Here is a 24900-nt window from a genome sequence, read left to right as displayed (position 1 = left end):
CAGGGTCTTTGAATATTTTTAAGGCAAAGCTAGATATAATCTTCATAAGCAAGGGGGTGAAAGATTATTGGGGGTAGGTGTAAATGTGGAGTTGAGGTTACAATCAGATCAGCCATGATCTTATTGAATGGCGGAGCAGGCTCAAGGGGCCGAGTGGCCTCCTCCTGCTCCTAATTTGTATGTTCTTATGTAAATTAATTGCTAACCAGCTGTTGTGACTTTAATGTTCTATATCTTAAGGCATTTTGTCAAATATAAATGATGGTGCTTGGAAGTGTCTGTTCCAGTCAATACTGGGGTGTAAGATGAACATGTAGTAGTCTGGTGACATACTTGGGTGCTTCAATGTCATCATGACTTTTGATTTGCTGTTTGTAACTTAACTTCTGAAATGCACTTTTATACAATATTAGCTGGATGGACAGAATAGACATATAGTGTGTTAGATCAAGAGTAGCAGTTCAGGAATCAAAGAGGTGCTAAGTACAGTTGGAGAGAGAGAGAGATCGCCAAGTATAGACACTGGAAATAAAAGCCAGACAGCTTTTGCTCTGGCAACAAATGAAGGAGAAATCGAGCGTAAAAACATTAGAGGAAGAAGAAAAATTAGATGGGTGGATGACATTGAGACTTGGACTGTGGAAGGCTTGAAGGAAGCCAGAGAAAACAATGTCAATTAAGGCTATGCTGAAAACAAACTAACAATATTGTTACTTCCAATGTTATCTGTAAGGTTTTTCCTGTTCCTGTTATTAGCATCAATGTAAAAATAATTTAGTTGTAGAGACATAAATGGCTGAAACATTTTGCAAACTTGCTGAAAATGAACAGCTTGGGAAAAGTTTATGCAATGGAAAGTGCAACAAAGCTATGGTGTACTTGTAAAGTTGTAGAAATTTGGAGATGAAACACCTGTGTGTTGAAGAGTGAATGAGATCTAGGCTGTGCACACCACAAGAAGGACCAACCATTTTCATTTATTTGGCAATTTAAGATAGCAAAACACTTGCAAGGCACTGATTAAAAAAATAAGAGGGGGCGAAAGTAAAATCAAACACCAAGCAGGAATTGGGAGAAGGTTAGGAAAGATGACTGAAAGGAAGCTGGAATGACTCTTATCAAAAATGGAAGAGTTGTAGCAAGGCAAATGTGTCAAGGAAGAAGATTACAGAAAAGAGGATCACAGGAACTAAAGGCTTTTGCATTGATGTTGGAGCAGAGGCGGAATAGGAACGCACAGTCCCAAGCTAGAAGAGAATGTTGGCTGGAACGTATGGGCTGGAGGAGGTTGCAGAGGTAGAATGCAATGAGGCAGTGGTAGGATTTACAAATGAGCGAGAGCAGTTTGCAATCTGTGGTCTTGGACAGGAAGCTGGGAAAGGTCACTGAGGATAAGCTAAAAGATGAATGGGACTTATTATAGAATAATAGGCATGTGGCAGAATTTTGGATGAGTTCAATTGTTTTGAGATTTTAGAAAGGTCAGTGAGGAGAGCATCAGAAAAATTCAGCCTGAGAATATCAAAGGCATGGCTGCGGACATCAGTGGCTAGGGCGAAGTAGGGATGAAGGTGAGTGATATTTGATTTCCTTGTAAATTGACTTTCTCTCTCCAGGAGCTCTGGCACTGAACTGATGGACATTTTGAATCAATAACATCTTTTCGTATAGATTACTGACTGGAAAACAACACTTTGCCTTCTGGATATTTGCCACATCTGAATAATAGCTGTGGTCTGACCAACTTGCGTTCTAAATTAATGTTTCCATTTAAATTCTCTTTGTACTAGCAAAAGTAAGAAAAAATGATATTTATAAAGCAGCTTTTATGATCTAAGGATGTCCCAAAGTGCTTTATATCCAAAACTCTTTATGTTCAATTATGTATTTTTAAATTGTACTCATATATAGAGGGAACATGGCCACCAATTTATACAGAGCACAAACAACAATTAAGGAAACTTTGGCCAAGAATCAGACAGAACTCCCCTGCTTTACTTTGTACAGGTCCATGGCATTCTTTGTCTTCATTTGAGAGTTCAGACTCTCAAATACAATGGGGAAGAACTGTTCCAGTTACTATATGCAATAACATCATAAATCCATTCAAAAGTAACTCATTTATGGTACTGCTATACCTTACTTCATCAGGAGTGGCACTTGAACTCAGAAGCTTTTCCTAAATTATGCATTTGCAGATATGGATTGCTAAATCATGACTGTTAATTTTGATGAATTCCTCATTAGTTGTTCTGCCATGAGGTTGGCCATTGTTTTTGGCCAGAACTAAATGAATACAAGTCAATCAATTGCATTTTTTTTGATTATTTAAAAAATCTATGGTTTTGAAATTAAACCAAAACACTTAAAAAAAATCCCCCAGGAAGTCTTTATTTTAATGAATGCTTCTGATACAAAAACGGAAATTAAGCCTTAATGCAGCTTTAATTAAGAATGTAAAGCCTCCATTGATAGGAAACATGCCCAGAAGGAAAATACAGTAAAAATTGGGTAATAAGAATACTGATCTGATACTGGTCTTTCATACCTTAAAATGGAACACCAGTAAAAACTGGGAAATAAAAGCACTGGTGCAAACTGTTTTTTCCCTTCTGGAATCAAAATACTACACTGACTGAACAGTTGAAGTGTCATAATACTGAGAATGTGAGGTTATTGACACTGATAAATGAACATAACCAGGTTTAACCAAAGCAGAATCCAACAGGTAATGCTATCTGACAGTTTGCTGCATTTCAAATACAATGGGGAAGAACTGTTCCAGTTACTATGTGCAATAACATCATAAATCCATTCAAAAATAACTCATTTATGGTACTGCTATAGAGCAATTCCTTCACAAAATCCTCAATGTTTGCATTATCTCCACATTAGATTATGTACCTTTTCAATGCTTTAACTGCAGTTTATTTCTTCTATAAACAGTTTTGTACTTGTTCATGTCTTTGATGTGGCAAATATCACATGCAAATTCTTGCCCTTTTCTTTTTGGCTTGTGATATTCCTTGAATTTGTGTCTCTTGGATTACATGTCCCCAAAATGTAGCAAATGTTTTTACTGAACAGCTCACAGTTTGGAATATGCCCCTAATACTTCAGCTCAAGGTCAAAGCTCTATTCTTCCTTAGAAGAGAAGAACTCAAAAAAGATCTTTGATCTTTTGGAAGCAGAGCAATGAAATAAATTTGAGCTTTGCTGTTTCAAGATGTGACCTAACATTTTTCATGTATGACATGAAAGCTACAAGAATGCCTTTAAACTAATAACACTCAAATTCTCACAATGGAAATTTATGTTCTCAATAACCCCAGGTTCATTTGGCTGTATAACTAAAGTACACCTGCATGTCATATAGAGGTGAACATCATAAATGTGGAAAATGTAATGACCCATAAAATTTTGATATATTTAGAAGCCACTGAAAAATAACAAATTCCAATTGCATGTTAGCATAATAAAGGTCATTTAGATCTGGATACTCATTCAGAAATTATGTGCATGTAACAAACGGGATCAAAGAATGCTTTGTCAAGGTTGAGGTTGTGTAAAATACAAATTGGTCATGAATACAGTAGCTGCTCACTACGACACAATGATATACCACACACTTTGATATCATATGCATTGTTTATGGCCCTCTTATTAATAGAAAAAACCCTATAAATCATTCTCTCCATAACACCCTCTCCAGTACTATAGAGACTGTACTTCATTGACAACTTTATAAAAAGGGTTGTACTGCAGTAAAATAGAATTCAATTGATGTCACATGGACTCTTCCGATCTTGCTAACTGAACAATGCAAGGAGCAAAGTATGTACCATAAAGTAGGCTATTCTTTATTCCTGTAAGAATTAGCTCGTGTAACTGCTAAAAAATAACTTTTAAGCACGTCTCTGGACAGTTCCTTACATTGTAAAAGATGGTGAGTGAGTGATAGAAAGCAAATTGGAGGGTGTGTCAGGGGAAATTCGATTGAAAAGTTATAAATCAGCATTGCCAGAGGCCAAAGAATAGTTGCGTTCCTGCTAGAGAAAGTACACTTTGTGGAACTTATAATATCTATTATTAGGGCGGAGCTGCTCTCCCAGTTAATAATGAACACATCAAAATTTGATCTTACAGTTACGGTACGGCAATCCCCATGGCATTTGGATGAAGACATGCAATATACAAATAACAAAACAAATTTGGGAGTTGTGCAGTGTCCAAAAGAAAATCAAGCGGATAGTTAGGAAGACAGAAGTAGAAGGTCCAATATTCTACAGAGGGAATCCAAAGAAGGAGGATGATCCTTAATAAAATATAGCAGCAGGAATGAATAATAAAGAATAATAAAGAATAACTTTAAGTTAATGTACCTTGATGACATAGTAAAGACAAGGAGAGAAAAATGTTGACCTCTAGCAAAAAGCTGGTGAATTACTATGTTCAAAGTATTAAAATGATAAACTATACCCCACAGATAAATGCTTTGCTGAAAATATATGTTGTGTGTATAATATTAAGCACCATGCACTTTGCTTCAATTGAGATAATGGAGTTCTAAATTTGTTTTAGATTTAGCGAGAAACAGTGAAATTTAAAGGTTCTGGCAAACATTGTGTGTGTTTTCTCCTGTCTTAGGTAAATTATTGCCCACATATCAACCCCATTTCAGCAGGTAAACTTGGATATTAAGCTTGTAGCCTCATTTTACAAATAAAACGTAATATGCAAATTGTAAATAATATAAAATGGATTCATTACTGAATGTTCTGCAAAAATAAAAGCTATAACTCAAAAAGGGAGTATTATTTACAGTTATTTCCATAAAGTCCCTGTCATTCAATGTCTAGATAGGTTCAGAAGAGAAGGGGTTTCTATTAAATATCCTGCTGCTAACCTTCATTGACTTAGAGGGCTTGATTTTCTTTAAGGTGGTATTGAGACAGGATGGGACTTAGGTATTATTTACTAAATGTCCCAAATGCCACTCATGCTTTAATCAGCCTATTTACCATTGGAACGAAGTTCTGGTAAATCATTTTCAATCTAGGTAATTACAGCTTCTTAACCCTTTTAAGATATCATGAAGAGGGTAATCCCAACATGTAGGTGGGAAAATTGGAAATTAATGGCATGTAAAATGTACACTTTGTTAAGGTGGTAGTGACCTTCATGCTAAAGGAAGAACTGTTTAAAGACGATGACCTTTGGCACCAGAATGCAATTCCCCCGCCCATTCCCCCCACCCCAACCCATACTCTTGGAAGCTAGAATTGGCCAAAATAACAAGCCAATTACAAACACCACTGTAACTGAGAGGCAGATTTGTCGGGGGATGAGAGAACAAGAATGTGGCGAAGGCAATTAAAGACAGTATACAATCACCAGCTCACATTTTAAGTCTAAAGGGGATCAAAAAAAAGCTGTGACCTAATTTGTTGGCAGTTTGGTTGGGATGATAGTTGATTTCACCGATGAATTCAATTTCCCTTTGTATGCAGTGATGTCTACCACAGTGTAAATAATACGTGGTAAACAACAAGGTGAATAATATACATGATGAACAGAAGGACTTGCGCACAGAAGCCATATTTAGTATCTATCTACAAGTCAAATAAATTGATTTTTAAAAAATCATTTTTCTTTTGTACCTTCTATTTTATGCATTTGTGGCAGAGTTAGAAGTAATATTAGGCTCAGGTGATGCAAATAGGATAAGCTAGTAATTTATAGTTTTGTCTAACCTGTCATGTGAATGAAAATTTGATATAATAGTGCAGTACCAAGTATCAGCCAGATTGGCATATTCCCTTTCTGGCCTTGCAATAGGAGATTCTGGATCTAAATGGTCCAAACCCAGATTGTCTCAGACCTTTCCTTTGTCTTCTTCCACCTCCTAGAGACATAATGGCCACCACAACAATACCTATTGCAATATTGTTATATTCCTACTGGGTTTGTGCACTTCGGTGATCTGTCTAGTCCTGCTCTGATTATGATTTACCCTTCCAAGAATGCAATTTATACTTCCAGGCGTGAATACCACATAACTATTCAGCAAATGAACTGTGGCAAAAAACTAATTGAATCTACCTACTCAGTAACGAGCTTAGTTGATGTTTGGAGTTAAAAACAACTGGCAGGCTCTTCAATATTTACAGTTTGCAACTTTCACTCAACTGAGCTACTATTGTTAGAAAAGTCAAATTCATTGTAGTGTTCAATTCAGGTAGATACACTTCACTACTTGGCAGTATACCCTCTGGACATTATACACTGTCAAAAAATTGGATTGTTTAATTGGCCATTTGTTCTGCATTGCAATTTCAGCATCCATTGGGGTCTGCTATTGCAGTCCATGAAGTTGAAATTAAATCCTAATCGGAGGAAATCCTAGCTGAATCTTGATTCCAATATGACAGGTGCATTCTAGACTTGGCTTCTATTAAAGTTACAGTGCAAAGTCTCCAACAATATCACTAGAGGTTCTGTGTCAGAATAGACTTTGGTCTGATGTGAGGCATTTCAGGATCTGTACCCCCTTTCTCTTGATGCCGCATGTTCTTTTTGTATCTGATCAATGCCGACTTTTAAATGCAGCGAATCGAAATGTTATGCATCATATTGTCAAGTATTTGGGACTGGACCTGGATTGGTCAGTGGCAAAGGTATCACAACCAATAGGAGCCTGAAATTAATTCTACAGCACGATGCAGACTCCCAGGAGTGCTAAAGAACGAAGTTGAGAGGTTTAATTATGTTTCTTCAAAGCTACTTGAAGCATTTACCTTTATTGTGTTGGCCAATTGGATTTAGAAAATCTTTAACATTGAAGACGACTTGTAAATTGATCAGAATAATTGTGAACTATTTCCGTTTTAAGCAGTGTGCATAATGAGCACCACCTTTGAAATCCTTTCTTTCCATAGTGGTGAAGAAGTCATCGATGGGAAGGAAAACCGAACAAAAGTCACTTTAAAAATTGTGTGAGGGAAAGATATTGATCCAGCAACTGCTCAAATCTGAATACCACATAATAACGTCATGGTATATTCAAGGGCCTGATGCTTGTTTTAGGCTAGCACTAGGGACACTGCTACAGTGCCCAATCCTATATGATGTCAGATGCATTTCTGCCACTTTTCAGTTGCACCCTCCATGTTAAATATTTGGTACCTTTCATTTCATCTTCTGAACATCATATATAGCTAAACTGTGGCGTGGAGTGGAGGGGAACATGCTTTAAACTATCCACTGATGGCTCAAAAACAAAATGCACCACTAAAGTTCTGAAGCCTAAATAACTACAGTGCAAAGGTGTGGTCTTCCTTAATCTTCTGGGAACACCATCATCCACACAGGAAAGCTCACAGCCGAAGTCAACCATAACACAGGAACACTGGCCACAAAATTCCTTCCACAGTGATTCCAGTGATTCCAGTGGGACACTGATGGAATCTGCTGGAACATGGCCGAGACTCAGTTTGCCACAGATGAATCTAAAGTTGGGCTTTCGCCAGCCCAAGGTAATAAGATGCTTTCCAGTGACCTGGCAAACTTTGGCATGGTCAGCACTGGAGAACACTGGCAGATCACAACTAGTTAACTTTTCACGTGTGTGCAGGTGAGCGTGGGGACATCTCACTTTGCTTTACTGCAGAATCAGACCTGTGCTGGATTTATATGACAAAACTTCAGAATTACTGTTTTTACACCTTAGACATGAAAAGGCAGAAGACAATTTGGCACAAGTAATGACCTGCAAATATTTTGAAGCCATTGATTATGGCTTTATCTTAGTGCATATGCTTGTGGTCATACATGTAAAGTGCGATCACAAATTGAGAAAACGTAAAGAAAGAAATTGCTGAGAAAAAGAGACACAGGTCAAAGCTTTTCATCTTTCACTCATCAGGACAGATTGGCAAGGATAATGTTACAATCCCAGCTGCTGTTAATACTGAACAAATCAAATCCCGGGGTGAAACCTGGCTCGATAGATCCAAACATTTTTTAGGAACCATGCAGGTAAGTTGCTGAACAAATACAACGGGGCAAAAAATTTTTCCCCCGTTGGGGGTGGGGGGGGGGGTTTGTGCGGGGGCGGGCACGAACCCGATTGGTGCCCCTGATCGGGGCCACGCCGCCACTTTATGTGGGCGAGCCGATTAAGGCCCACCCAGCATGACGCTCGCCCAGAAGCGCTGAGCGCTCCCTGTGCAGGCGGTGGGTGGGGAGGGGGAGATTCCCTGAGTCGGGACTTGCTCTCTTTCACGCATGCACACAAGAGTGCAGAAATCTCTGTACCTCAGGGAGATCAGTTTGATATTTAAAAGCTGAAATAAAGTAATTAAAAACTTTAAAAACATGTCCCCTCATGTGACACTGTCACATGAGCTGGGACATGTCAAAGAATTATTTTTAAAATTTTTAACTGAATTTTAAAACACTCCATGAAACCTCATCCCGCCCGTAGATGAGGTTTCATGAAAAATGCGAAGGCCGCCTGGGCTCTTCGCCTGCCCCCCCGCCAACCTTAAGGTTGGACGGGCAGTTCATTTAATTGTTTAAACTAGTTTTTAAATAGCCTTAACAGGCCTTTGACAGTTTGGCGGGTGCGCAGTCGACTTGGCTGTGCGCCCGCCGTACTGTAAATCTAAATGACGCACGGTGATGTTGGGATGCCCGCCCAGTGTCACTTCACGCGGCGGCGAGCGGACCCCACCTCCTCTCACCGACCGGAGAATTCAGCCCAGGAGCCTCCTGATGAACATTTAACATAAAGAAAAATTATGAAAGAAGAAAAATGAACTATATTACATCAGACAAAACAGTTGGAAAGATCTTAATACAAACACAAGAAAATAACTCATATATCCACTACTCCTTCACACAGATACATACGAATCTGGCAAGATAAAAAACAATTTATTGTATCTATCTTATACTCTAATATTCAGGGTAAGTATGTGATACATGTGAACCAACTGGCGTACTGTGGTCAGACACACCACACTCCAAAGTAAATGGCAGATGGCAAACAAAGCAGGTTCTGTGTGATTTCTCAACCACCCACCCAGAAACCTGTCACACTGGGAGCCAACTGGTCTCACTGAAACTCTATCTTTCTCACGAGGGTTTCCACTCTCAACATTTGAAGAACGTGCCTTGGAATTCTCTCCAAATGTCACTTTCACACGGACGGCTTCAACAAGAATCCACCTCCAGCGTATCAATCTTGCCTTCCGAGATTCCTTTCCCCGGATCTCCGTTTTTCTCCAGGTTCGCCCACCATGCACAATTTCAGATCTTTGGATGTGCCAAGCAGAACACCACTGCTCCAAAGGGTAACCTTGCCCTTACGGCCCGCAGCACGGAGTCACCAACCTTCGGCTGCCCCCTTGGATCCTCAGGGCTTCTCTCAAGCCCACTTTGCTTCACGTCTGCTCCCCGCAACTCTCTCTCATTAATTCAGAGTCAATTGCTCTGCTTCTTTCTCTCGCCTTTGTCTGACAAGATCTATTTCTGACCTCCGGCCTTGTCCTTTACCTAGGACTGCCTTCTGGGATCTGTTTCTGTCCCGCTCCCTTGTTTGGGACCTTCTTCTTGGTTTGGGACCTTCCCCTATCCCTCTCCCCATGTCCCGCTCCCTGGGACACCTTCCCTGCAATGGATTTCCTCTTCAGATCACCTGACCTGCAGTTTTGCACTGTTTCACTTGTCTGCTTTTTCTTCTGCACAGGCACGCAGGGCCAGGTCCCGGCCTAAATACATAAAAGAAATGAACTGTGCACGTGCACAGGCCGGTTCCCGGCCCGGAGACATTAAAGACACCAGCTACGTGTGTGGCCCTTTCCCAGCTGACACATGTGCATGAGTCCCGAGGCCTAACAGGAACTGCAGTTCCCAAACTATGACAGCGATTTAAACTTTTTTTCTTTTTTCTTGTTTTTTCGCAGTACCAAATCTTGACATGGAAAATACAACGCCTCTATCAATCAAATTCTACATGCCAACCAATCAGCACCCTCTTCTCATGCAGTTCCTTTGAGATTTGGTATTCTTGCGAATCTGTCCTGATGAGTGCAAGATGAAAAACTTCGACAGAATGTCTCTTTTTTTCAGCAACACTCTTGTTCTGTACCACCAAGCAACTTAAAGAAAAAAATCTTGTGCTCAGGCAATAGTGAAATATCTATTAAATTTGAAGTACCCTTCACATTATCTTTCAGATAAAGCTGTTTAAGATAAGAGGAAATAAACATAGACAACATGGCCGATAATTAACTGAGAATGCAAACATGATACCTTTTCTGTGACTCTTCAAGATGTTCTTCTTCTACCTTAAGATCATTTTTTGCTGGAAATCAAAAAGATATCAGATGTTATTATGCCAATAGCAGAAACAAATACGTTATTGTCATGGTTACTCTGCAATAAAGATGCAATTTTATTGAAGCTTTACTCTTGATTTAGGACAGCAATATGCTTTTGTGTTTTTATTTTATATTTGGAAAAAAATAATAAAGGGATATATTTATCAATTTGCAGCAATAATGCCAAAAGACATGAACCAATCAATAAGAAAATCATCATACATAACAGTGCTCTAGTAGCTTGAATCAGCACCAATGACACTATAAGGTTAAAAGAGTTTGACATTAAAAAGCGCATCTCAAGTCTGTAGCCATGTGTCAACACCCAGATGATTGTTACTTGCCATTCTAACTTTGCTTTTGTGGTTTAGTTTATTAACCAAAAACCTCGGCTAGGTCACTACCTTGTGATAACTCTTAGGAAATCATTGGTCGGGATTTTCTCTGCCCGCCCGCATCGGGCGTGTTCAGTGGCGTCAGCGGGAAATATGGCGCGATCGATTTCACGACAGCGTGAAACCAGTTTGCGATTGTCCGCTCCGCACGCCAATGGCGGGCTGCGTTCTCTATCATTGGACATCGGGAACCTTATTGTAATATATCAGCCTATCATTATAAAGCCAACCTGCTGGACTCGTCACCTGCCCCCGCTGGATTATCTGCCCACGTTGGTGGGAAAACATGCCCACATGTTCCACAGCAGCACATAGTGACGTGCACTCGGCGAGCTGCACTTCACTCGGGACTTCAAGGTTTGTTTGCCTACCTTGCTTCGGGCAGCTCTCTCAGTCATCAGTGCCAGGCTTCACAGGCAGCACCACATCACGTTTAGGGGGGGCTCATGGCAGGTCTCTACCTACCAGACCAGCCATATGTGGGCGGCTTTTCAATGGCTGCAGGGCTAGGTCTTGCTTGGGGAAGGGGGAGAAGAGGCCTCAGGCCAGGGAAGAGGCTGCAGGACGAGAGGGCTGTACTGGGGAAGGAGAGTAATCCTGGGTGTGTGGGGGGGGCACATGTTGATCTGTGCATGTGACCTCAAGGTGGTGATGCCTGAGGAGGCAGTCTCCAGAGGAGATGAGGCCAGATGGACATGTGAGGGTGTGTGTGAGGGAATGAGTGGTGATGCCCCTTGAGCTGGCAGTGAGTGAGATGCCAGTGAGTGTGTGATGGGCTTGAGTGTGTTTAGAGCAGTGAGTTGGTTGCCATACCCTAGCTGCATGGATGAGATCATTCATCCTCTATATTGGATGGCCAACCTCTTCAGTGCAGCATTGGCATTGATCCCCACTGCCATCGCCTACCAAGCCGGAGTGGTAATGTAGCCACCCCTGCTGCAGCCAGAGCGGGGGTAGAGGACATCACAGCGGGGCCTCCACGGCATCCAAAAGACACTCAAGGCTTCAGTCTTCTTGCCTTTCAGGGCCATGTCTTCTTTGCTGCAGTCCTGGGCTGGAAGCGCTGAGCGCGGCTGTACCTTTAATCTGATGCCTGGTGTGATGAAGCGGTGAGGTGACGACATGGCAAGTGAATTGCAACCCACCTGCCATCAAAACAGCGTGTTTCCCGGGAATGCATCAATAATGCAGCGGGTTTGGAATGATACAGCATGAAAAGCCGCCATTGCGGCTGGTGGTAAAATGTCGTTTTACCCGCCCGCTACTGCACTTAGTGCAAATCTGGCATGATTCCGCCCATTATTTCCCACACAGTTATTATGCAGTGGGTGCGAATTTATTACCACAATGTTTGTATAGCTGTGACACTGGGAATTAATAAAATGATAGTGATATTTTAACAAATATTCTACTGAGTATTCCAGTGATCTAGTATTAGAAAAAGACGATAAACAAAAGTATTTGGTTTTAAGAGGCATTCTATCGCCTTCAATTCAAAAATTCACTTTATGTTAAAAATGTAACTTTAGTGTGAACGATCTCGACTGATTTTGCTGTAAAAATTAAATAAAAGTAAAGTGCTGTTATAGCCTTAAAGATCTATGGCTGCTTAATGGGTGGAACATCTTGAAGTCTCGATCATTTCTGTGGAGAGAACAGGAGGATCTGTGGAAACATATAACTTGCAAATATCTTAAGAGTGCCTGTGTAAAGTTATTTTTGCCCAAAATAAATTTTTAATGTGGCACTCCAAAAAGGCAACGTTTTGTACATTTAATCCACCAGTGTGGTCATAAAGAGCGCAGGTCACATAAGAACACCTTAGTTTGATGGTGAGGCCACTGAGCATTGAATGCACAGGAGGGATGCACTATTTCTCCATCATGGAAGGAAGGCCACAAAGCTAATGGTAGACAGGTACCAAGAGGTAGCTGAAGCATCAGCAGCATCACTCTGCTATGGCCAGAACTCACAGCCATGCGAATGAAATTCTCGCCTCATCTGTTCTCAGTCGGGGAACAGCACTGCTGCTGCTCAGTTCCTTTGGGCGAATAACGGGGCTTTACCAGGTTTGATCCCCGCTTCTGCCCCCACTGACCTCTGACCAGTCCAGTTGTGCTGGTAGTGCTGTCCCGATGCTTGAGGAATTCAAGGCCATGGACAGCACCTCATCTTCCGACTAGGCACTTTACAGCCTTCCGGGCTGAATATTGAATTCAACAACTTTAGATCTTAAACTCCCTACCCCCATCCCCACTCCATTTCTTCCCCCTCCCTTTTGTTTTTTTCAATAATTTATATAGATTTTTCTTTTCCCACCTATTTCCATTATTTTTAAATCTACAACTAATACCTTGTCAGTCTTTCCACCCCACCCCCACTAGAGCTGTACCTTGAGTGTCCTGCCATCCATTCTTAATTAGCACTTTTCTTAGATAATATCACCACCTTCAACGCCTCTTTGATCCTTTTGTCTGTGACATCTTTTGATTATCTGCTCCTATCACTGCTTGCTTACACTCAGTTCTGTTGAAGGGTCATGTGGACTCGAAACGTCGACTCTTTTCTTCTCCACCGATGCTGCCAGACCTGCTGAGTTTTTCCAGGTAATTCTGTTTTTGTAATTATCCTTGTAATTATCTACCATGCTTTTATATCTTCAGCTATTGTAAAACAGCAGGGAGGTGAAAGATGGTGTGTTGTTACCAGAGAAAGTACTCAAGAAAAACGGAGGAAGATCATAGCAATTAAAGAACTTATAAACTATTGATGAGATAGTTTGATACTTGACTATTTGACAGAAAGGATCACATTAACTTGTTAAGTGAGGTAGTATAAAAATGCAAGCCTACTGTGGTTTCAGTCTCTCATTTTCATTTATCCAGTGAGGTTTATAGAATTTAATCCAATTAATGGTTGAATTTCTACTCTTTTTTCATAGCCAGTATAAAGAAGATTTCTTTTACCTAGCGCCATTGGAATTCTTATCATTTATATATTCATTTATGAAATTAATAGGAATTTTTGTGTTCTGTCTAAAACTCTGGATTTTCGGTGTGAACTGTAAAAGAAGCAGAAATCAGTGTTTAAGGCACTCATCAAATTTCTCTCTTTACTATTTAAATACATGGCTTAAGGCTTGTGTTAATTTAGCAGAAAAGAATTTGAAATGAGAGCACGGTTTATATTGTTGACAGTAATTTCCACTTATACTTTATTGATAGAAAGCATTTTCAGTTTTATATTTTCACTCTAAGCAAATCAACAACTGGTGGCCGATCCTTTCACACACCCATTGAAGCTGAATCTTCTACCCAATGACTCTTCCTGTTTCCTATCTGAATACAAATTCACAATAATAAATAAAAAGGTCTCAAATTAATCCAGCAAATTAAAGATTTCATAAACTTGCCGTTTTTGATAAAATTTCAGATTTATCAAGGTAACAATAAGCATTGTGCCACTTTCTTCATTCATTAGCACCATTGAGCACACTCCAGTGAGGTATAAATTAAAGTTTGCAATACCGTAAACTAATAACATGCTTTAACCTCATCCTTAGATGAACAGTCTTTACTGCACTACTCATATTTATTTCCTTTTCAACAATAGCAATTCTTATTATCTCCTACTACCTGCTGCTTCACTGACAGAGAGCATTTCCTTCCCTAGCTGCCTCTGCCAAGATTGCCTCTGGTCATACCTTCCCTGGGTGTTGCTTGCAAATGATGGTGGGTGTGTGGTCCAGGGTCTTTGGTGTCTTTGCATGGCTGCCATTGGAAAGATGGCAGTTATCCCCATGTATCAATGTTAACAGTTCTTAGGTGCCTTCATGAAGGAAGCTTTTGTGTCAGCCTTCGTTCAATGGTCGGGCTTTTGCTGCTAAGAATAAAGGTTGTGGATTCTACCACGCAATCTTGACTGGCATTTCAATTCAGTGCTGAGGGAGTGATGCATCGTTGCGAAGTCATGAAAGGTGCTATACAAATGCATGTTCAGTATTGTAGCAGCAGCCTCCTCCTCTTCCTCCCTTCAGCAAGCAGTGATTTACCTATGTAAATTTCCTTATGGAGAAATTTCCACCCTTGCCACAGTATGAAATGGCCCTCGTTAAATCCACAATTCCATCCTATGTGACTGTGGCCATAGACAACTCTCCCCTCCTCATCCTCTTGACCAGCCTGCAGCCTTTGACATAGATGACAACAATATCCTCGTCCAACACTTAACCACCATTGCCCAGATGTGTGAGACTATCCTTCGCCTGGTTCCATTTCTATCCATCCAGCCACAATCAGAGAATCACTTGCAATGGTTTCTTTTTCTACACATGCATTGTTACCTCTGGAGATTCTAAGGATCTCTCCATGGCCCCCTCCTATTTCTCATCTACGAGCTGACCCATGGTGCCATCTTCTGTCAGGTCCCATGTGCATGCTGACCACATCCAGTGCTACCTCTCCACCACCTCACTCAACCCCTCCAATCCTTCTGACTTGTCACACTGCTTGTCCAACATCCTGTACTAAATGAGAAGGAATTTCTCCAACTAGACATTGGGAAGACTGAAGCCATTGAAATTGGTCCCTGCCACAAAACTTGTTCCCAAAGCCACTGACCCCAGCCCTCCCCTGGCAACTGGCTGGGGCTGAACCACGCCATTGGTGAACTCGGCACCCTATCGGACCCTGAGTTGAGCTTCCGATCCCGTATCCTCTCAATCACCAAGCCCCCCTACTTCCACCTCTGGAACATCACCCGCATTTGCTCCTGCCTCAGCTCATTTGCTGCTGAAACCATCATCCATGCCTCAGTTACCGCTCGACTCAACTAGCACGCCTCTCACCTTTCACCCTTTTTGAAGTCATCCAAAACCCTGATGCCTGTATTCTAACTCGTACCAAGTCCCATTCACCTATCACCCCTGTGTTCATAAAAATACATTGTCTCAAAGTCTGCCAATACCTCAATTAAAAAACATCACCCTTGTTTACATATGCCTCTAAGGTCTTGCCCTCCCTGTGCTTGACTTTCAATTCAGGGTTAGGAACACCCCCAAATAATTTCCAGATGTTGCATATTTTATATCTCAGATCTATACAGAAATGACACCAGTTTCTATGCATGTAAGAACTTTATTTACAGTGCTTTAAAATGTCTACTCCACGCTTCAAGCTCTGGCTTCCAGCTCTTTCGACGGTTTGTTTATTTTTCTGAGTCCACATTCAGGCTTAACCAATCAAGTACAGTGAACATCGATCAGTTACCAGACTCACATAATCAAACACAAAGTGAACACTACACCAGGTCCTGACCCCATGATACAATCTTCAAATAGAGATGCCCTAACTGGCCCTCTGGCCAATTAGTAGCAAAGGCAGATGGCCGCCACAAAGGGGCCTGTTGCTCTTTTTCTTTATTCGTTCCTGGGGCGTAGGCATCCCTGGAAAAGCCCATCCCTAATTGCCCTTGAACTGAATATGTCAGAGGGCAGTTAAGAGTCAACCACATTGCTGTGGGTCTGGAGTCACATGTCGGCCAGGCCAGGTAAGGGTGGCAGATTTAAAGGGTATTAAAGGGTAATTAAAGGGTATTTGCAAACCAGATGGATCTTTATGGCAACTGACGATAGTTGTCATGGTCACTATTACTGAGACTAGCTTTACATTCCAGATTTATTAATTGAATTCAAATTCCACCAGCTGTCAGAATTTTTTGCAGAAGAAGAGACACGGGGAGATGGTGGTGTAGTGGTATTGTCACTGGACTAATAATTCAGAGGAAAAACAGAATTACCTGGAAAAACTCAGCAGGTCTGGCAGCATCGGTGGAGAAGAAAAGAGCTGACGTTTCGGGTCCACATGACCCTTCAACAGAACTGAAGTATAGTTAGGAGAGAGGTGAAATATAAGCTTATCACCCCACCAGCCTCCGCATTCAAAGGATCATCCTCCGCCATTTCCGCCAACTCCAGCATGATGCCACCACCAAACACATCTTCCCTTCACCCCCCCCGGCGGCATTCCGTAGGGATCATTCCCTCCGGGACACCCTGGTCCACTCCTCCATCACCCCCTACTCCTCAACCCCCACCTACGGCACCTCCCCATGCCCACGCAGAAGATGCAACACCTGCCCCTTCACTCCCTCTCTCCTCACCGTCCAAGGGCCCAAACACTCCTTTCAAGTGAAACAGCATTTCACTTGCATTTCCCCTAACTTAGTCTACTGCATTCGTTGCTCCCAATGCGGTCTCCTCTACATTGGAGAGACCAAACGCAAACTGGGCGACCGCTTTGCAGAACACCTGCGGTCTGTCCGCAAGAAAGACCCAAACCTCCCTGTCGCTTGCCATTTTAACACTCCACCCTGCTCTCATGCCCACATGTCCGTCCTTGGCTTGCTGCATTGTTCTAGTGAAGCCCAATGCAAACTGGAGGAACAGCACCTCATCTTCCGACTAGGCACTTTACAGCCTTCCGGGCTGAATATTGAATTCAACAACTTTAGGTCTTAAAATCCCCCTCCCCCCATCCCCACCCCGTTTCTTCCCCCTCCCTTTTGGTTTTTTTTTCAATAATTTATATAGATTCTTCTTTTCCCACCTATTTCCATTATTTTTAAATCTACAACTAATACCTTGTCAGTCTTTCCACCCCACCCTCACTAGAGCTGTACCTTGAGTGTCCTGCCATCCATTCTTAATTAGCACTTTTCTTAGATAATATCACCACCTTCAACACCTCTTTGATCCTTTTGTCTGTGACATCTTTTGATTATCTGCTCCTATCACTGCTTGCTTGTCCCTACAACCACTCCACCCTCAACTTCTCTCCCCCCGTCCCCTACCTTAAACCAGCTTATATTTCACCTCTCTCCTAACTATACTTCAGTTCTGCCGAAGGGTCATGTGGACCCAAAACGTCAACTCTTTTCTTCTCCACCGATGCTGCCAGACCTGCTGAGTTTTTCCAGGTAATTCTGTTTTTGTTTTGGATTTCCAGCATCCGCAGTAGCTTTTTGTTAATAACTCAGAGGCCCAGGTTCAAATCCCAGCACAGTAGCTGGTAAATAAAATTTTAAAAATCTGGAATTGAAAGCTAGTCTCAGTAATGGTGACCCTGGATTGTCATAAAAACCCATTTGGTTCACTGATGGTCTTTTAGGAAAGGAAATCTGTCATCCTTATCTGGTCTGGCCTGCATGTGACTCTTAACTGCCCTGTGAAATGGCCGAGCAAGGGCAATTAAGGATGGACAACAAATGTTGGCCATGCCAGTGACATCTACATCCCTTGAAGGAATAAAGAAAAAAATGGTAGAACATTGGAGGGCCACAGCAGCCTCACAATGCAGAGAAGTGGCCAACTAAAAGTAGCTGCATCCAAACTCACACCAAAACACCTAGTGGCAAAAAAATATTTTGTCGTTAAAAGGAATTTTTTAATTGCTCCCACATTGAACCTGACAGCTGCAATAACATGGACCAGGCTGTTTGGGTTTGGCGACTCGTGCTTTGAATATCACTTTCTGGCCCTCCCCAGCCGGTTAGCCAGCTCCTCAAGAAACTTAATGGGCAGTTAACTGGAGGCGAGTTGGTTCCTGGCTTTCTCCCTACCCTCAATTTGAAAATGGCAGTGTGTCCTGGGAGAGCCTGGACACTGACACGCGCCCTCTGGAAACTCAATTTCGAATTCAAAGCGTGCTCACTCCTGTTCTTGCTGCCATGGGCAATTAAAAATCCCAGCCCCAATGTCTGCAACGTCCCGCAACCACACAACTCTCCGAGGTATCTGTACTTCTCCATTTCTGGCTTCTAGTGCTTTCTAATTTTCATTGCTGTACCATTGGTGGCCATGCCTTCAACTGCCTACATTCTAAAGTCTGGAATTCCCTCTTAACACCATTTCACCTCCTTTAAGACGTTTCTTGAAACCTAACTCTTTAACCAAACCTTTGGCCTCCTGGCCTAATAGCTCCTAATGTGATTCGGTGTCAAATTTCATTTGACAAAACTCTTGTGAAACGCTTTGGAATGTTATACTATGTTATGGGTGCTATATGAATGCAAAAGTTATTGTTGTGATTAACCTATGTGGACCTCTGTCAAGGCTGCTGATCCTGCCTCTTTTGGGGCTCCTGAATTTATCCCCACTTCCTCTGTTGCTGCTGAAGTGGACCCACCGCAGCCTATTCCTTGCAGATCATGGCAGGCTCCCTCTTGGTGGTGGGAATCCCATGTGGACTGAGCTATGCATTAATGAACCTGACCCTGCTGCCTGGGTTGGAGCTGGACCAGAACTGGAGGAACTCCACCCCTAAGACAACAATCCAGCCGCCAACTGTGGGCAAGGCCACACGCTATCCATCAACATACTGACAAAAGCATCATCTTCAAAAATCAAATGCTAGACACAACTTATCGGAGGAATATAAACACTTTGGAGAAAGATTTTCCAATGCAGTTATGCTGACTCCCTCATCCAATTTCAGCAGAATGCCACAGAGAAGTCTTTAGGAGCTATTCGATCAGCAACCTCTCTGCCCTTGCCATTTCTGAGGGTTTGCCACCAGATGCTATGAAGACGCTGAACATGTCACTTAAATATATACGGGCTGCTTTATTCAAACACAGTGCAAATAAAGGCAATGCTTCATCTGAGATTAAGTGCACCCTGGAAACACTAAGTACAATGAATACCTTGTGTTTCCTTGTGAGAAGTACAGCAGAGGGGAGCAATTTAAAAATCAAATGGCCGGAAAACCTATGTTATCCAACGCAGGGCAAGTGATTGCATCGAGCAAGGCAATTTCTTTTCTAAAAAGAAATTTCCTGTTGTGTCCAGCAATGTGAAGGAGGCCACCAGGCACGCTCAGGCCTGCTGCAGCCAATCTCTGCCCCCTCCAGGCAGACTCCCTGGGAGAAGCTGCCAATAAAATGCTAATGAGCCTGACCCCAGGAGTTTACTAATGAGCTTGATAAGGTCACGAGCGCAAACCCTGTGATGAGTAGAATTCCCACCTAGCTGGTAAGTGGAAAACAGGACTGCTTCACTTTGCCAGCATTGTTATCAATAAGAAAGAGAATGTTTGATGATTAAAACCCAGATTTATTGGTGGCGGTTTTCCTGGGATAGCGTATTTGTGATACATTTAAACAATTGGGCTCGGCAAACTTCAACAACATATTAAAAATGTTCAGTTGGAAATCAATGCCGTTGTCAAACGCGCAGCCTGTTAAATCATTTGAAGCACATATATGAACTCCTGGTTCACGTTTTTGTTCCCATCATTTGAAGAGTTAGCCCAAATGTTCCACAATCTTCAATGGCTGTCATTGTCTTCCACCAAAGTTGCTCATGAATTTAATGTGTTCGTTCTACTTAGTGAACCTGACCTCATTTTGTTCTAAAGCTAGTTCCTCTGTTTGACCGATGTCCTTGATACCTTTCTCGCTGTCACATCAACAAACTTCTGTCGTTCTATAGGAATACACAGGAATCTTGCATAGACGTAGGAACATAGAAAATAGGAGCAGGAGTAGGTCATTCAGCCCTTCGAGCCTGCTCCGCTGGTCAATAAGATCATGGCTGATCCTCTATCTCAATGCCGTACTCTTGCTCTCTCCCCATACCCCTTGACGCCTTTAGAGTCCAGAAATCTATCTATTTCCTCCTGAAATATAATCAGTGACTTGGTCTCCACAGCCTCTGTGGTAGAGAATTCCATGGGTTCACCATCCTCTGAGTGAAGAAGTTTCTCCTCATCTCAGTCCTAAATGGCTTACCCCGTACCCTGAGACTGTGACCCCTTGTCCTAGTCCACCCAGCCAGAAGAAACATCATCCCTGCATCCAGTCTGTCCAGCCCTGTCACAGTTTTAAACATTTCAATGAAATCCCCTCTCATTCTTCTAAACTCCAGTGTATACAGGCCTAGTCGGTCCAATCTCTCCTCATATGACAATCCTGCCATCCCAGGGATCAGGGCGGTGAACTTTGCTGCACTCCCTCTATGGCAAGCATACCCTTTCTTAGGTAAGGAGACCAAAACTGCACACAATACTCCAGGTGTGGGCTCACCAAGGTCCTGTATAGGTGCAGTGAGACATCCTTGCTCCTGTACTCAAGTCCTCTCGCAATGAAGGCCAACAAACCTTCTTAAACGCTTGCTGCACCTGCATGCTTGCTTTCAGTGACTAGTGTGCAAGGACACCCAGGTCCCTTTGTACATCAACATGATGATCTTTTGGCGGCTGGAAACCTGCTGAACATAGATGGAATGTGATGGTTGATTAATACTCCTGAGAGATCTGGGGGGGCACCTTGATTGCCACGTATATGCAAACTATGACTCCCCAGACCTATGGGAATCCAGCTGGAGCAGCAAATCCGAACGCCCACCCATTTCGAATGGACTCATCCATAGCGAAGCGCACAAACATGACACCTGTCACCTGCGAGATGCATCTGCAGGCGGCAGGTTGCGAAAGCCTATAAAGATCACCAGCGGATCCCCGGAAGAAATGAAAGGCTTGGGGCGACCTTAGCCGTCCCTGGCACTGTGTGCCCACCTGGTCCACCTGGCAGCAGGTCTTCTTCCAGAAGGTGGCAAGTGTCAGTGACTACCTGACAGGGAGCTCGGAGCCCCCTGAGGCACTGGTGCACAGTCATGTCCAGTAAGCTGATCCTCTCTGTGTATATACCCTGTGTTAGAGGTATTGCCTCCTGCAAGCTGGAGCTCTGTGTTCATTCATCCCTGCCCTGTGGAGGGGCAGGGATGGAGGAGAAAGCTGCTTAGGTTGGCACTGTCCCTGGTGAAGTTGCTGCTGGGCCTCTTGTCCCTTATCTGAGGTCCAAGTTAGAGCAACATAAAGATTCCCACGCTGCTGCAAAAGTGGACAGCTGGGATTTACAGCTGCCCCCCACAAAACCCCAGGCTTTCTTGGTGCGGTAAAAGCAAAATACTGCGGATGCTGGAAATCTGAAATAAAAACAGGCATTGCTGGAAAAACTCAGCAGGTCTGGCAGCATCTGTGGAGAGAGAAAAACAGGGTTAATGTTTCATTTCTGTGCAGTAATAATTCTGAGCCCGCGTGACTCGAAGAAGAGTCATATGGACCCGAAACGTTAACTCTGTTTCTCTCTGCACTGATGCTGCCCGACCTGCTGAGCTTTTCCAGCAATTTCCCGTTTTTCTTGGTGTGGACTGGACTGGGTGTCCTATATGTCAGAGACAGGGAGATTGCAAGCAAGACACCCTATTAGTAGTCCGTACCTGCTCAGCTGGGAGCTTCCCATACCGGAACCTTACCGGAAATTGGTGGAACTCAGGCATTTTTGGGGTGTAAATGGGGTTTGCCCTTCTTTGGAGGCAAAATTTACTGAACCTTATGCCGATGCTGTACTACTTTATCTAACTTGAACATCGACACACAAATGCTGCCTGAGCTTATGTTTATTGCTTTAGTGTGTCCAACTGATTATTGTGGCAGGAGTTTTGATTGGTGACTCTTGAAATTATAAAAAAAAATACTTTCAAGCAAATTATGACCTGAAAGCAGATACTCGATCACATGGGTCATTGTCATTTTCAATTGTTACTTCCTCTAAATGGGCAAATTTGAAAAACAGATTGTGGCTCGGTGCCCATTGCCACACAAGGTGCCACATCCTGCTGCCAAGTCAGAAAGGGACCGCAGAGATGGCTCCTTAGATTGGCTTTGCACACTTGGCTAGGCGCCAGCGCACGGGAAAATAAACATACGTATTTTAAATAGCGCGTAGACTGAAAAGCACTGAAGTCGGAGAGGAATGGAATTTTGGGACCAGTTTATCTTTGCTGTGGCACGGGTAGAATTTTCCCATTTATTCAGCAAGGGTCCAATCAGGATGTTCAAATCAGATTTAAATTCAGCTCTGGCCATCCTCAACACTCAGCTGCACTTTTAAACTGGAACACAGGATCTGCGGCAGCGGGATCGTAGGGATTTTTCTAGCCACATTGCAGAAGGCAAAACCTTCTTCCACCGACATCTTTCTGCTGCATTTTCCTGAGTTGGGATCGTGTGGGGCTCCTGCTGCTAAATGGATGCAAGCCATTGTGATGGAGGGAAACATAGTTAGCTGCAGCCAGGAAACAATCCAAGTCTTCAAAGAGATTGAGATTAAGCAAACGCACTGTAAAAGGAAAACTACAGCTTGAATTTATATCACACCTCTTACGCACTAAATTGTCCCAATGCGCTTCACAGAAGCGTTATCAAACAAAATTTGACAGCAACCATGTGAGGAGATATTAGGGCAGGTGGTTTAAAGTTTGGTGAAAGAGGAAAGGTTTTAAGGAGCATCTTCAAGGAGGAGAGAGAGAAGTAGAGAGGCAAAGAGGTTTTGGGAGAGAATTCCAGAACTTGTGGTTTAGGCAGCTGGCAATAGTACAGCAATGAAAATCAGCAGTGGGCAAGAGAACTGCAGGACGTGGCCTAGTGTCTGGGCTGTCAGCTATGATCAAGGCCCGAAGGTTTACATAGGGTTTCAGTGTTGGCAGAAATAAGGGAAACAAGAGCAAAACTATTTTGTGCTCAAGGCCAGAAGCCCCACAGATGCATTGTGCGGTCAACAGGAGTAGTTGGTGCTCCCACAGACGGCTAACCATTCCTGGAAACAATTTAGCGAAGTTGGAGAAGGTAAGTGAAGGCATGAGCACTCTGAAATAATGCTGAGAAAATCTTCACATCTTCTGTGGCTTTATAAAGTGTACACATGGGTGTAAATAGGAAGATAAAAGAGCTGTTAACATACAAGCTCACAAAAAATCTCCTTCACCTGAGCCTTGCCTTACTCTCTCACCATTCCACTCTTCCTTATTCTACTTAGTGAGACCACGATTGGCAGTGTTTGTGTGAAAAGTAAAGGGATTGCTGCGTGGCCTGTACTTGAGAGCATCATCTTGTAGTAATCTCCAGTTTTGCTTCATTTTCCTCATAATATCAATGGAAAAAGTTGCTCATTATTAGCAGCAACAAACGACCACCAGTGGAGCTAGGGCACCCATCAGACTCTGAAACAGGAATATCCTGGGCAGACACGCAGGCCGGGGTTTCTGCCGGGGGGGATGCGGTGGACCAGCCAAAAGTACACCGACTTTTCGGCAGGACCGGAAGATCACGGTTACAGGCTGACAGTAGTTGGAGAAGTTGGAAAAGAGCTGTCAAGGTTGGGATTGGTCACGGGATGGAGAGTACTTTTGAGTTATGGTCTTCGATCATTCAGATTAAATAAAAAGTCCCTGAGCATTGCTCAGTCACCTCCTCAGAATCATCACCAAGAGTAAACCTTCCTAAAATGAATGACTATTGTATCCCTTAATAGGTGTTGGCCATTTACAGCATGATTTTTAAAAAATTAATTCTTTCACAGGATGTGTGTGTCACTTGCTCTGCCAGCATTTATTGCCCATCCCTAATTGCCCTTGAGAAGGTGCTGGTGAGCTGCCTTCTTGAACCACTGCAGTTCACGTGGTGTAAATGTTAGGGAGGGAGTTCCAAGATTTTGACCTAGCGACAATGAAGGAATGGCGATATATATATTTTTTTTATTCATTCATGGGATGTGGGCATCACTGGCTAGGCCAGCATTTATTGCCCATGCCACATGAAGGTCAGACCAGGTAAAGACAGCAGATTTCCTTCTCTAAAGGACATTAGTGAATGTTCTTTAGTGAATTGTTTTTATAACAATCAGTAATGGTTTCATGGTCATCATCAGACTTTTAACTCCAGATTTTTGTTGGATTCAACTTTCACCATCTGTCGTGGGATTTTGAACTCAGGTCCCTAGAGGATTACCCTGGGTCGCTGGAATACTAGCCCAGTGACAAAACTACTATGCTACCACTTCTCATTATATTTTCAAGTCAGGGTGTTGTGCGGTTTGAAGGGGAACTTGCAGGTGGTGGTGTTCCCAACCAGCTGCTACCCTTGTCCTTCTTGGTGCTAGAGATCGCGGTTTTGGAAGGTGCTGTCGAAGGAGCCTTGGCGAGTTGCTGCTGTGCATCTTGTAGATGGCTGCTGCCACTGTGCGTCAGTGGTAGAGGAAGTGAACGTTCTTGAATCGAGGCTAAG

The 24900-nt window shown here is 42.8% G+C and overlaps 1 protein-coding gene across 2 annotated transcripts in view; it reads right to left on the bottom strand.

The window, feature by feature from the left end:
- LOC144693385 (formin-like) overlaps positions 1 to 24900 on the bottom strand; it is a 337591-nt gene that overhangs the window by 81866 nt on the left and 230825 nt on the right. For both annotated transcript variants that reach the window (XM_078563248.1, XM_078563249.1), the window contains one exon: positions 10318 to 10369. In XM_078563248.1, the coding sequence (XP_078419374.1) occupies positions 10318 to 10369 (52 nt within the window). The remainder of the gene's footprint in view (positions 1 to 10317; positions 10370 to 24900) is intronic.

Source organism: Cetorhinus maximus, chromosome 18 (genome assembly GCF_964194155.1).
Source record: "Cetorhinus maximus chromosome 18, sCetMax3.hap1.1, whole genome shotgun sequence".
Classification (NCBI taxonomy): Eukaryota; Metazoa; Chordata; class Chondrichthyes; order Lamniformes; family Cetorhinidae; genus Cetorhinus; species Cetorhinus maximus.
This window is presented reverse-complemented; position numbering and strand designations above follow the sequence as displayed.